At 42.9% G+C, this 14,398-nt stretch overlaps 1 protein-coding gene across 1 annotated transcript in view; it reads right to left on the bottom strand.

Moving 5' to 3' along the window:
- Nucleotides 1–14,398, bottom strand: part of DPP4 (dipeptidyl peptidase 4) — an 81,649-nt gene that overhangs the window by 18,420 nt on the left and 48,831 nt on the right. The window contains exons 11-20 of the mRNA XM_084800053.1: nucleotides 13,890–14,025; nucleotides 11,606–11,650; nucleotides 9,444–9,551; nucleotides 9,103–9,179; nucleotides 8,078–8,131; nucleotides 7,586–7,707; nucleotides 6,013–6,060; nucleotides 5,683–5,781; nucleotides 3,016–3,085; nucleotides 1,435–1,629 (exon numbers count right to left, since the gene is read on the bottom strand). Coding sequence (XP_084656179.1) covers nucleotides 1,435–1,629; nucleotides 3,016–3,085; nucleotides 5,683–5,781; nucleotides 6,013–6,060; nucleotides 7,586–7,707; nucleotides 8,078–8,131; nucleotides 9,103–9,179; nucleotides 9,444–9,551; nucleotides 11,606–11,650; nucleotides 13,890–14,025 — 954 coding nt within the window. The remainder of the gene's footprint in view (nucleotides 1–1,434; nucleotides 1,630–3,015; nucleotides 3,086–5,682; nucleotides 5,782–6,012; nucleotides 6,061–7,585; nucleotides 7,708–8,077; nucleotides 8,132–9,102; nucleotides 9,180–9,443; nucleotides 9,552–11,605; nucleotides 11,651–13,889; nucleotides 14,026–14,398) is intronic.

Here is a 14,398-nt window from a genome sequence, read left to right on the forward strand (position 1 = left end):
CCCTGGAAGCAACAGAGCCAAGGACTCTACGGACTGGAATCTCTGAAACCATGGCTCTAGAATAAATGATTCCTCCTTTTAAGTTGGTGAGTCGTGTACTTTATAATCGCAATGAAAATCTCACTGACATTGAATATTGGTACCAAGAGATAGGGTCATTGCTGTGTGGGCCTCACAGTTCAGAATCCTTTGGAAGAGAAATTTAGAAAAGTTGATCTGAAGAAACCAGCTAGAATGCTGCAAGCAGAGGTTAGTGAGTGGTCATGATAGGAGCTTAGAAAACCAGAGTGCTGATAGGAAGGCAGGCAGCAGCAAATACTGCTGTGCCTAAGGAATCAGATAGGGAAAGGGACTGGATTAACAATTGGATCAAAGGTCATTGTAGTAAAGGATTTATCTCACTTTTTCCCATTCCCTAAGACCTTGTGAATGGCTGGGTTTAATGGTGAAAGACTATCTATCTATCTATCTATCTATCTATCTATCTATCTATCTATCTATCTAGGTTTTTCAAGACAGGGTTTCTCTGTGTAGCCCTGGCTGTCTTGGACTCACATTGTAGACCAGGCTGGCCTTGAACTCACAGGGATCTACCTGCCTCTGCTTCCCGAATGCTGGGATTAAAGGTGAGTGCTACCACCGCCTGGCTGGAGAAAGACTAATTTATTTGAGGGAGGAAATTTCATGGCTACCTAGCATTCCATGTACGGCATAATAATTGCCCTTTGCTTTCGGACAACTTTAAAGTGAAAATTGTCAGCAAAGCACACCAGAGAAAGGGCTGAAAACACTGTAGTCTGTCCTAAGCAATTGACCCAAGAAGAATGCATTGGACTCTCTCAAACTAAGATTTCAAATGAGTCCTTCCTCTTGGAAGCTGCCTCTACAGATGTTTTATCACAGCACCGGAAAGTTTCACTAACAGGCCCACTCACTCCTCATTTTATCTATGTGTTTCCTGGGTCTGAGTCTCCACTCTCAGATGAGAGTAGTGTATATGTCAACTTTCTTTCCCAAGTCATAGACAAAGAAACTTAGGAGATGCCTTTCTAAAACTTCATATAATCTATAATTACTGATATATATATATATATATTCTGCACTGAAAACTTGCAGGTGTGGCCAGGCAGTGGTGGCACATGCTATTAATCCCAGCAGAGGCAGTTGGATCTCTGTGAGTTCGAGGCCAGCCTGGTCTACAAAGGGAGTTCCAGGAAAGCCAGAGCTGTTACACAGAGGAACCCTGTCTCGAAAAACCAAAAACCAGAACAAAATAAAACAAAACGGAAAAAAACCCCGCAGGGGTGAAAGATTACAGGTTCTACCCCAAGAACATTCACATTCTTCCCATTTTACAAACAAATAAAAGATCAATCAATCAATTAATAAAAAGAGAAAGCCAGTGAGGTTTGAATTCTTGTCCCAGTTTCTTACCTGGCTGCTTCAATTTGATCTTCAACTTCCAGTGTCCCCAGTCTTCTGTTGATTGCATGCATGATCTTATCTCCTTGGTAACCACTTCCTCTGCCATCAAAGCTAGCTACTATGATGTTTTCTGTACTTGCAAGGTATGTGGCCCAGTTGAGTCTGAAGGCGGCGTCTGCTTTTTGACTACAGGGACCTGCATATCTGTGAAAAGTTCCACCTTGTAAGACTATTATTTTCTCAAATTAACTAAAGAACACATCCATTATTCTCCCGTGAGCCAGGTATATGCATCTTTCTCAATCATGAGCCTGAAAAAATCATAGTAACCACTTAGTTATCAAGAACTGGTCCTTTAATTTGGCAACATGACCATTATGACTGTGTGTTTTCTTTAAATGCAGTCCTAAGTTTTATGTTTGAACACTATTGTCAAACACATTCTACATTTTAAGTACTGTGTAACCTTAGAAATAGAAAATGCAATTCATCAAATAGTGGAGATAGGGGAAATTGCCTTGTAAAAATAGCAATGTCAATTAGTGTAGCTTTCCATACTAGTCTATCCCTTTATTTCCTAGGTTGTGGGTTCCTAAAGGACTCTAGCCAGAGTGTCACATGCTTCACATTTTCCCAAGGATCTTGCATAGTGTTGCTCACATTGAGCCTCTAAACCATGGTAGAAAGGACCATAGTAAGAAGGAATGCTAGGACTTAAAACCTTAAGGATTAAAAAAATATATATAAACTTGATATGGGAAATAGGTATGCTGTTCAGCCATTTTAACATCCTTGTATTTGCGATCTTTACAGCCTACAACCTACCACACATGTAGCCATATGTATAACTTTATCACATCCCCTGTGTGCTAGGAGATGAACCCCATAGCTCATTGCTTCTTATTTAAATGTCATCTCTGCATAGTCTACATGACTCCTGGATACGTGCAGATCTTCTCTAATAATAGTTCCCGCCCAATTCATCTCTTTCCTACACATTGGCTCTTTCAGCCCCACAAAAAACAAACAAACAAACAAACAAACAAAAAAACAGGCAAGTCCTGCCTGCATACATGCCTCTCCTAACACTTTCTTGCCTTTTTTTTTTTTTTAGAGATAAAAGTTAAAAGTACTTTGATTTAAACAAAATATCACAAAATTTTAACTTAGAACTACATGTTGTAGCATTCTCAATTTAAATGAATGCATTCATCTATGAGTAAACATATTTTTATAACATGAAACTCCTTGGCCCTGTCAAGGATTGAGAAACTGGGAGGTTAACTTGTCTCTTGCTTGATAAGATGTCCAGAAGGAAGGATGAAGGTGAGGACCTAAAAACACCAGTGGGACTTCTGTAAACTCCAGGGAAGCAAAGCAAACAGTAACATTACGACTGAGAGAAGTGTCTATCTTGTCTTTTAAGTTGGGAGAAAACACAGGATGGAATTTGTAGGTATAAAATGGGAGGAGAAAACAGTGACCGATGACGCAGTAAAGAAGAGAAGCATTGGCTCTATAGTTCATTAATCTGCACCCACCGAGAAATGCGGCAGCTGAGTGCTGGATTACCCTCTCTTGGATACTTACACATCTAACAGTAGAGGGTATTGCTTGGATTTATCAAAATGAGGAGGCAAGATCATCTGATACCAAAATCCTAAACAAACAGAAAGATCAGTGAATTAAAAATAGTGACTAGTGTGAGATTTCATTCCTTATTTTTCAGTAATGTCACGTCTAGAGTTTACCAGTTTCTTAAGTTAGATAGCTCACGTTTTAAAGATATAAGAAACACTCTGGTTGGATCACAAATGCTAGTTCCTCTGCAGTAGAACAATGAAGTTGTTTCTAATACAGCCGTGAAGTCCACTGGTGCCTTGTAAAATACAAGTGCATTTTAGGATTCCTAATGTTTTGTTTTTATGCGTCTGTTCTTTGGCACCCAAGCTACTTCTCTAGCTTGTTTATGTGCTAAATTTTCCTCCCAAATGTTTTCCTCTTCTTGAATTTCCTTGAAGCTGTTTAGAATTTGTAGTTGGCCATAACTCTCTTTTAAAATTCTGACTTAATAGCATTTTTATAATTCCTATTGCCATCCCGGACCACAAAGCAGAGTCCCATTTTCAGCTCAGGATTTCACAGAATGAAGTCGGCTTCTGTGGAATAAACTGCTGTGTACATTCTGTATGCTCTCCCTAGGGTCCGTTAAAATTCTTGTGCTTGATTTAACAACAGTTTAATAAAAAAAAATTTATCTCAAAATAATGAGTCTGTTTTCTTTGCTCTCAAAGTAAATAAGACTAATAAATCTAATCAGAGTTCTACATTTTCAGGAGGATTTAAACTGCAGGTTCAAAAATATCCTGATCTCTAGAGGTGTTTCCTACATTTACTTTCCTTTTTGTTTCTCGATTGCTTTTCTAATGATTTTTGGTTAAAGAGAAAAGACAGATTCAATAGCCAAATGTTTATATAGATAGGCTTATTGCCAATTTGTGTTGACTAATTGTTTTGTGCTTCTTATTCAGTGTGTCCATAAGAATAAATATAGCTTCCTATTATAATTTTAATCAAATATCAAACTATTAGCCAAATTGATATTTTTAATGTGTACACCCATCACTATTTAATCTCTCTCTTGTCTGGCCAGTACTAGTTGATTAGAAGGGGTTTCTAACTCCATATTTCTATAAATATACAGTTTTTCTATGAGGAGGGGTTCTTTCTGGTTCCAGGATCTCACTTCCCAATTCTCTTCTCTCAGGCCGTCTCTCAGCCCCCTTTTCCTGTAGTGCAAATGACTTTAACCGAATGGGTCCCAACCTCCTGTTATGTCAAGTGCCTCCTGCAATCTCTATGAAAATTCCCTTTTAACCATGTGGCCTCCCTGGCCCCAAACGCCAAGGACTCCCACTGTGTGCCCACTGAAATAGAGTGACATCTCCATATGTACTGCAGAACTCCGCACCAGGCTGTCCAAATGAGCTTTTTACATTCAAGATGCCTCAGGGACAGGGAGCAGTGGCACCCCCGCTGGGTCGGAAGGTGCTTGTTAGCGCGGACCCTGGTGACTCACACACCCTTTGAACAGCATGCTAACACTGTTATTCTGCCGAAGCGGGCTCTGCTTTCCAGGGCTGTCCTACCGTTTACAATGACAGGAGTTGAGTATTTTTTCCATTTCCTTTTTTTTTTTTTAATTGCTTTTATTAGTTGAGGTTATGTGTATATGGGTCTCTGCGTGCAGGTTTGTGCAAATAAGAGCAGGTGGGAATGCAGAACAGGGTGTTGGAATCTCGAGCTGAAGGTACGCGTAGTTTGTAAGCCACTGGATATAGGTGTTGGGAACCAAACCCAGGTCCCTCGCAAAAGCAGTAACAGCTCACAACTGCTGAGCCAGCTCTTCAGCTCCATATTTTCCATTATGCTAACTTTAAAACTTTAAAAAAAAAAAACGAGACTCTATCAATTATGATGTTTTTCTTCCTTTCCCATAAATTGTTATTTCTTTCTTGTTGTTGTTGTTTGCTTTTGTTTTTCGAGACAGGGTTTCTCTGTGTCGCCTTGGCTGTCCTAGACTCACTTTGTGTACCAAGCTGGCCTCAAACTCACATCAATCCACCTCCCTCTGCCTCCTGAGTGGCGAGATTAAAGGTGTACACCACCACACTCAGCAAATTGTTATTTCCTAGTGGGAGAAGAAACTGAACAGAAGCAACCATTTCAAGTTTAAATAAACAGATTATTCTTAATGGTCCCTGGGTGTAATCCATGCTTATGCCATGACCCTGACCTGAGCTTACTAGGAAATAACAACTCCCCCCCCCCATTGAAGTTTAAACATTTTAGAAACAAACTTGAATTGTTAATGTAACCATCTTGGGTATTTTCTAACTCTGTAGTTCACAGATGCACCGTATCTGGTGTGATCTGACTTTGCCATGTCTTTACTGTGAGAGCTTACTAGTTGCCTAGAGTTACCAACTGGATGAACTGACGCGTCTATAGTGCATTTCCCACAAACGCTGCCCTGACAAGACAAAACATTCCTGGATGTAGTTTACTATCATAAGACACACAAAAAAAAGCAAAAAGTAGTAGTTGCCATGATAGAATGTTTCGTGGCAAAAAAAATAACCTTCTTAATTAGACTTACGCAACACAAAGCACATGTTTTCAGACCAAATTGACACATTATTTATATTTTATTGCTGTTTCCATGAAAAATACTATTCCAAAAGAAGTTTGACTTACTCGTTTCATTCAAAACAATGAAGTCCAATTTTTTTGAAGGCATTTGGACATTCTGTAACGTTTTATCCAAAGCAGAATTGTCTTCCAGAACTCGTAGCTCTAAACAAATATATGAAACAGAAATAATTCATGTCAGTGCCAAGAAGTTGGATCATGTGATGCAATAGTGAGCAAGGGTGCAGTGCAGCAACGGGGCTGTGCATACTTCAGGCAGGACAGCTTGTGTTCACCTCGGGGTGAAGACACTAAAGCCGAGGGAAATTTTTCATGCTACTCCAGTTCACCTGTGCTTTCACCCAAGCCAGTGGAAGGGGAGCTATAATAAAATACCTTTATCATCGGCGCTGCGATGCAGAGTGTAGAGGGGCAGACCGGGGCCTGTGGATGTAATCAGCGAAAAATGTGCTTCAGATGAGAATACCGGGCCTGAATGAGCTTTCAAACAGCAGCTCTTACTGTTTGACAGAGCACAAACCAGCTTTGCAGTGCAGATATGAAGCTCAGCTGCTTCCTCCTCACTCCCACTTTCTTTTTCCTTAAAAAATAGCTGCAATCGAGTGAAGGATGCTTTCCTGGAAAGGCGCGGGGCCTCGGGTAAAGAGGGTAGGAAATGGTCCTCTGTCCCGCGGGACATATTGGGCAGGTTACCATCTCCGTAGCCTAACACTTCCTCATCAGAGAGCGGAAATGACAGCTTAACCTTTCCCATTCTCTGTCTGCTACCTCCTACTGACCATAACCGCCTCTCAGGCCCTGTATTCCTCGGAGAGTGAGTGGGCAGCACTCTGGAACCAGATTCACCTGAAGGAGGCGAGTGCCCACACCGGGCCCCCTCTCAGGAGAGTCTGGGAGCCAGGAGACACATCTGCAATGCTTCTTCCCTTGGATAAGCAGTTTCTTTCTGGCATGCAAAAGTGTTTTTCTCACAAGCCAATCTCCTCACTATTTATCCCAAGTGTGGTAGCTGTGGAGTGGAAGGTAATGTATAGCAAGCTATCTTGTGAGCTGTTTAATTGTGAGGCATTTAAATGAGAGATTTAGTTTTTATATTTGCTTGAAAACTACAGTGAAGGCACTGCTAGATCTCGGCTTGAGTCCTGGCTGACTTGCTTGACAAGTTAGGCCAATGTATCTGTACGCCAATATCCTTTCCTATAAAGTGAGGATAATATGTGCTTTGAAGAGTTTTATTAAGGTTTCAATGAGATGCCAAATATTAAGCTGTTAGCACAGTGCCTAGTATAAAGCACGTACCCAAGAGATGACGGCAAAATTCAGCCATAGTAAAGAACACTAAAGAAACGCATCTCGTAGTAAATGAAATACACCAGTGAGAACAGAACGGGATTAGTTTGAAGTCCCCTTTTGCGACTGACGATGGTTTATAGAACAACTAGATCCTCTCTCTTGTTTTGAGAAGCACCCCGGCACAGCATCAGAATGGGGTTTTTAGGAGAGGTTCCTCAGAGTACTCTGAACTTACATTGTGACTTGCATCTGCCCTTGTGCCTTCCCTTGCTCCGGCTTCTTGAGTTGTAATAAATATTAACAGTGGCAATATCAACAGGAGACAGAGCAGAGAGCGTTCTGGTTAACAGACACCACTCACAGTTTGTTATTAACTTAAGGGGCAGATGCGTAAAATAATCATTTATAACCTGTAACATGTGGGTGTTTAAGAAGGAATTCAGGGAGGATTAAACACCCCATAATATGTTAATGTAGAAAAAGACTGAGGTGTCTTCAAGGGCTCCTAAGGTTTGCAAAGGAAAAACGGCTGAGCAGGTAAAAAAAGACTAGGTTCTGGGAGGAAACCCTGGGGCCTCCTGCCCCTCAGAGCTGTAGGCACAGGAGCTTCCACAGGCCAGTCATTAGCTCTTCTTCACAGCCAGTGCAAACTTACCCCGACATATCAGCTGATAGTATTTTGCCTCTTTACTAAATGACACCGAATAATACTGACATCTTTCTGGATTGAGGTCACAGCTGAGGCACTTCACATTTCTGTGGTCAGTAAGCTGAATTCTGTAAAGCCAACAGTGGAATTAGCTGCTTCGTCAGAAACTGTGGGAAAGGAGGAAACCGAGGAATGCCATGCTCTGGCTTCGGGGGAAACAGACTGCTGGGTTCTCTCTCTCTTCATCATAAAACACAGATACTAATTCACAATAACCTCCACCCCCCACTGTTAGGAAATGCCAGTAAACACCTTATAAAGTCATTGGTTTGGTCACGTACGCATGATAAGTGAAGTCATCAAAGTACTTATAACAATTCAAGTGTAGTATTACTTAGGACAAGGCAGAGAGAGGCAGAGGGGGAGGGGGAGAGAGAGAGAGCACAAGAATAGTGTCAGTGAATACCAATGACGTCAGCATCCTGACAGTGCTCTTACTTATAAAGATTTCTTCCTCCTGGCATCTCTTTATGTTCATTACTAATGTAGTATCTGAGAAGAAAACAAAGGTTATAGGTCTTAAATATGTTTTACAACAATGTTACAAACACCCGCCGATCTCCAACCCCAGGCAGGCACACAGGCACACTTGTCTGTACTGCGTGAGTGTGCTGCGCTCTGGCCACACTTGCTGCTCTGTCCCTCCACCCCTGCCCCAGGAGCCATCGTCATCCATTACCTCTACCCAGGACACTCCCTTTAAACTGTCTGGAATGTAGGAATCCTGAGAGTTGTTTCTGAGCTGAAGTGTTAAGCAAGAACTCAGAAGAGCAGAAGAGTGCTTGTATTAAATATATATGCTGGACAGCTAGTTTGAAATTGAGAACCTCCCCGCCCCAAGTACCAATCCTGTTTCCCGTCTTTTCTGTTTTATAACATGGGCTGCATTGGACATAGGGGGTTCATATTCCAGAGAGTGGCAGAGACTTTTCTGCAAAATCTTCAGAAACTACTCTGGGCAATGGCAAAATTCCTCTGTGATGAGGCCAATACATGAGGAGCCCAAGATCTTAATGGAAAGAAAAATGCCTTTTGCTGACAGCTCATGTATGCTGTTAGTAGACGCTTAGAGCAAAGCTTTCCATATTCTCAAGAGCAGGGCTGAGCCACCCGCAGATAAAATTGCCTTTCTCAGCCTTTCGGAAAGCCCATGGCAGGCTGAAGCTAACAGAAGGCCAGGATGCCCGTGCCACAGTCCAGGGCCTTCCAGAGAGATTGCAGCCTCTCCAGTGCAAAGCAGGTAAAACCAAGAGGTAGAACCGCTCGGTGGCATGGTATCAAATCTGCTGAGCGTATGTGAAAATCATTAAGGCTTCCGTATGTTAAAAAAGAAAAAAAAAGGGATTGAACACATTCCAAATCAACTACTCTTTGTGGGAGCTTTTCCTGCGTTGCTGTGAGAGGGCGTGATTATAATGCGCGGGGTTTACAGCCTAGTTTACTGATTATTAGAATATACTCACAGATAATCGCTGGTCAGTGCTTCGATCCCAATGACTTCCCAGGCTCCTTTTGTAATAAATGTACAGTCCTGATCGGGCTTTTAAATATGAGATTTATTAGACTTTCCTATCAACATTAAGTAGAGGATTTAATCTTTTATATCAAGAAGTGAAATAACCCTGAGATATATTTTAGGGGCGGGGAGGAGGGTGTTAGTGTCTCATTCCACCTCATCCCATTTACCACTGAAGAACGTGAATACTTAAGTCTATTTGTACACATTGCTCAATGTCATAAAAATGCTTTCTATTTCTGTCAGGAAAAGAGGTCAACTTGGGATCTGCTGCGTAAACGCACTCACTTTCTTATCTTTGGGGAAGTGGCAGATGTGTTTGTAGCCGTCCTTGTCGCTGAGGATCTTATAGAAGCTGCCTCCGTCAGCAGTGAAGTGGGGCTCTGCAGGCTTGAACTGTACAGGGACAGAGCAGAGAAACATTGCGCTTCAAGTCTCGTTCAATACCAACCCTAGCTTTTAGATGTTCTCTCCAGCACCTATGTTTAAAAAAAAAACCAACAACAACCAAAAAAAAAAAAAAAAAAACCAACCTATGCTGCTTTTTACTTGTCAAGTGAAACTAAGAATCTTAAAATGAGCATCTTCCTAAGCGGAAAATGTGGAGCAGAGAAGAAACTCATAGGCTAATTTGTGGGGGTAAACGTGAGAATGCACATAAAGGTGCCCAAGGCGGGTACCGAATACGCAGAGATGTTTCTGTTGTTCTAGGACATAATTTCAAGAAGGATAAGGGAGCTGTGTGGGCATGCAACCTAGCATTCGCTTTTGTTTGAAGGAACTTCCTTGATACGACAGTGCGCTTTCTAGGAGGCATCTTATCTGTTTCAGGTTGGGAGTGGTTTGGAGTATGAGAAATTTTCATTTCTGTTTTTACACTTTTTTTCTTTTCTTTTTCTTTTTTTTTTTTTTGTGAAGGTCGGGCTTACTCGTTAAGCACTTCTGGACTGCATGTCGTCAGGAATATCTGTTGTAGATTTCCCACGGAAGCATTCATACAGTTATTTTTATCCTGAGCCTTTTCATTTCTGCTAAAGATGATCAACAATTTACCAAAATAAAAAATAAAAATGGTTACATGAAAATGTAGAACAAAAATTACATTTAAAAAAAATTTTTTTTCAATAAAAGATAGGACCCAGAAAATACGTTTAAATAGCAGAGTGTGTTTCCCAGCCTGGAAGGACCACGGTGCGTTTTAATTTCTATTTCCTGGCTGTGTTATGAGCAGGTAGGGGCTGGCCTTTTAAGATTGTTGGTTCACTTCGCCCTCGATGTGTCTTCTCTCATCAGCTCCCACTTGGGGAAGGAAGGAAAATGCTTGCCTCTTCTACTTAGTGATTCAAAGTGAATTCATTTATGGAGCAAGCTGAGGCGTGCAGTACACTTGGTGTTCTCATTACGGAGAGCCCTCAAACACATTCTCCTCTCTAGACCTATGTTCACAGCCTTATCTTTTTAATACATTTCCCTGTTTCCCCTGGATGGAGTTGTGCCTAGAAGAAATGTGTGAAAAGTGGCATCTGTCTGGTTAAATACAGAGAGGAAAAAACATATTTTTTTTTTCAAAGAGTCGTGAGGAAGTGTAGCATGTCTCTTGCCATGGAGGAAACCACTTTTCATGTTGGCAAACCTCTCCCCTCTGCCCAGTCAGCGCCTGGAGAAAAGGGACATGTGCATGTTGCAGTAGCTCCCAGCCCAGCAGAAAGGGGTCGTCTTCCTGGACTGAAGCCTCGCTGCCCGCTTTCACTCCGGGGGGGGCGGGGGGGGGGAGATGTGAAATGTTTACATTTTTGTGTCACTTTGTTTCCCTTTTACAGAAGGATTAATACATGTACTCATCGAAGCTAAGTTTCATTCCGTTTCCATCCTTCAGGCAAGATGTCATGGTGGCCGGAGTCCTGCCCCCAACTCCCACCCCACTTTCTTCCACAGCACAGTCTCAGACTTGCGTGGATGCTGCTGCGCGTGTACAAGAGTCTCCAAGGTTTTACTTGCTTTCCCAATTAAAGACCTTCCTCAGAGTGCACACCAATGTGTGGTTTCCTCCAGAGAGGTGTGCATTGGGCACTATTGGGTCGGTACTGTTCCCGGTGGCTGTTATCCACACTGGGTTGAAAAATCTTTTTCTGCCTCCCAGAGGACAGAACTCATACAACAGATCAACAAGCGCGCTCTGTCTCCTGGCAGCCATCCGGTAGTGGCTGCATTCGGCTCCCTGGAAGCAGCAGTTGTCTGGAGACCATGTTTTGCTTTGTCAGTTCTGCTCTTGACTCTGACGTTTCCGGTCCCTTTACCTTCTTGGGTATGCACAGCCTACACGCTGAGAAACGGGCCAACTCACATTTGATCAGTAACAAGTGCCTCAGTATACCCAGGATAGTCACGTATATGGCAGCTCCGAGTAGCAGACAAGAAGTATATAGAACCCATTAACTCTGAACACTTACTCTTCCGACCCAGCCGGTAGTACTCATTTCAACATGCTGCTGCTCCTGCAGGGAGAGAAAAGGACAGTGCAGTGTTTCAAAGAGATAATAGTGAAATCCTTTTTTTTTTTTTTAAGATAGGAGTCTCAAGTATCCCAGGCTGTCCTCAAACTGACAATATAGCCTTGAACTTCTGATCCTGTCTTGGTTTCCCAAGCGCTAGCATTACATGGGCCCACCACCATGCTCAGCTTTATGTAGTGCTGGAAACTGAACCAACCAAAGCCTTCGGGCATGCTAATCCTGCCTTCCACCAACTGAGCTACCTCCTTAGCCCCACAAAAAAAAAAAAAAAAAAAAAAAAAAAAAAAGCATTACGAATGAGATTGCAGTTAGGACAAACTAAATGAAAACCACCTCCCCTCCTATAATTCCATTAATGTTAGCTACTTTTTCACGTGATTGCATTTAATTGTTTACCCCTGTTGCGTGGCGCCAGCCTGAAGCACCAACTGGCATTTTACATCCAACAAGCACAAAATCTACATTTGCTTTCCCCTAGCCCGCCAGCCTATTCTTAGATCTTTTTCTTTCTTAGCCACTCAGTCTAGATTTCTACTCTTCTTCCTCTGTTCTCCCAGAAACCTCCCTTAGACCCTTTCTTCAGCTTTTCTGTCCTTCCCTACAGATACTCCCATGGGGATGTTTCTCATGGTCTACTGCCGGTGTCCTAATTGGATGCTCAGCTGCTTCCTATTCCTTCTGGTCCATGACCCCTCCTGCTCAGCTCCTGCCGATCTTATTTGGCAATAGACGGCTCTATTCCCATTAGAGTCCTCATCTTAGAGTCCTGAAACAAACAGCTCTCCATTCCTTATAAGATAAATACAAGCACCTCATCATGGGCGCTGCCCCCCCCCCCCGCCCCCTTAGAGCCAAGGTCTAAGTCACTAGCCTCATTTTCCATCCTGTCCCTCACCTTTCAGCTTAGGTGGTGAACACAGTCAGTCCCTCCATGCTCTAGGCTGTTCACTATGGATGTCCTTGCACCATCCTCAGCTTAAACGGACCTTTCTCTCTTATCTGTGCACATGGGCATCTTATCCTAGATAGCTCTCTATCTTTGCCCAAGCCAACTCCCTGTTTTGTTCACTTGACTCCGGCAGAGGAACAGTTATCACCTTCTGTGTCTATCTTCAGCCCTGTGATGAGTCGGCAGAAAGCAAAGGGCTCCGGTTTGGTTTTGCAGTTCAAGTACAAGTGTGCCTTATGACTTAAGCACCTTTTCACCTCCCTGAGCCTCAGGCTCCACTGTACCTGCCATTGTAAATGTTCAATGCACAGAAAGTCTTATGGCACATCTTTACAACTACACTCCCCATCAGAACAAAAGCATTTTTTTTTAAAAGAAATGCAGGCTGTTTAGTTAATTAAAAACAAAACAAAACAAAACAAAACAAAAACCTAATCCCATAGCTTAGTAATAAGGTGGGGACATTTTAAGCAATGTGTCTTGCATAAACAAATGAGTCAGTCAAGACATGAAATATCATTGAAGTTCTCGGGTGAGGACCTGCCCCATGCTCATCTAGGAAAAGAGTTGTGAAATGCAGGGTTCATGACCAGAATGGAAAGGGAGGTACAGAGAGGTCACAGCATATGCCTGCAACACTCGGCTCCTGTCCCTTCTAAGGATGCTGTTTCTCAGGGGGAGAAGTTGCTTAATTCCTCAACCTGCAAGGACTTCAAGTTGTCCTGGCTGGGTACCTCACAGTTGGATCAACACTTGGGACCCCTCGGCATCATCACCCTCTCGGGCTGACGGTTATGTGTTTAGGTTCTAAGTCAGTTTTCTGCTTAGAGATGGTTGCTGTCTAGTAATGGTGCTGTGCCCTCCTGCTATTTGTTTTGTTGCCCACATGCTCAGCTAGCTAGTTCCCATCCTTTATAGTTCATATGTTAAAATAACCTTCATTTTGCTTGCAGGCTCTGGTCCTCTTTATTATTTTGAACACAGACGTCAACTTCTGTCTCCTGGGCTTCTACTCACTCCTTCTCCCCTCCCCAAATGATCCTTTCCACAACTAACACACCGTGACTAGTGTGCGAAGGCGAAATGGGAGCACCATCGCATATCAAGCCCTGACAGGGAAGACTGGCCTGCTGCCTCAGTGCTGGATATGGATTCAGAAAGAAAAGAAACTACACCTAATTAGGCCCAACCTTCACTCACTCTGAGGACACAGACCTCCCTCGAGTCCCATGCTGTTAAAAAAAGCAGAGCCCCCCCCCCATGAAATCTTACCAATGGACAGTTCCATATTGGGTTGGTCTTATCATAGTCGCAGATAACCATAACGGAATAGTTCTGAATCCTCCTGAGCCACTGCAAAGAAATTCTTTCTTCTGAAACCCACACCACCTCACACAAGTAGTGGTCCCTGGAGAGGAGAAGAAGGGGGCGGGGTTTCAGAAAGTGTGCAGCTGGGGAGATGGCTCAGTAGATCAAGTGCTTGCCTTGCAAACATAAGGATTAAAACTCTGACCCCACCCCTCCCAACAATCCAAGTAGAAACCAAGCAGCTATGGCAGCCACCTACAATCCCAGCACTAGAGAGACAGGGACAGGGGATCCCGAGGTCAACCTTCTAGCTAGACTACTACACAGGACTGGCAGGTTCCGGGTTCAGCCAGAAACCCCGCTCTATAAATAAGAGTAGAGAACCATCCGGAAAGATGTCCCATGCTAACCAACTTCAGGTCTTTACAGGGATGCACACACATACATGAGCCGACACACATGCAAGTACTAAG

This window comes from Acomys minous (genome assembly GCF_964271855.1).
Source record: "Acomys minous genome assembly, chromosome: 10".
Taxonomy (NCBI): Eukaryota; Metazoa; Chordata; class Mammalia; order Rodentia; family Muridae; genus Acomys; species Acomys minous.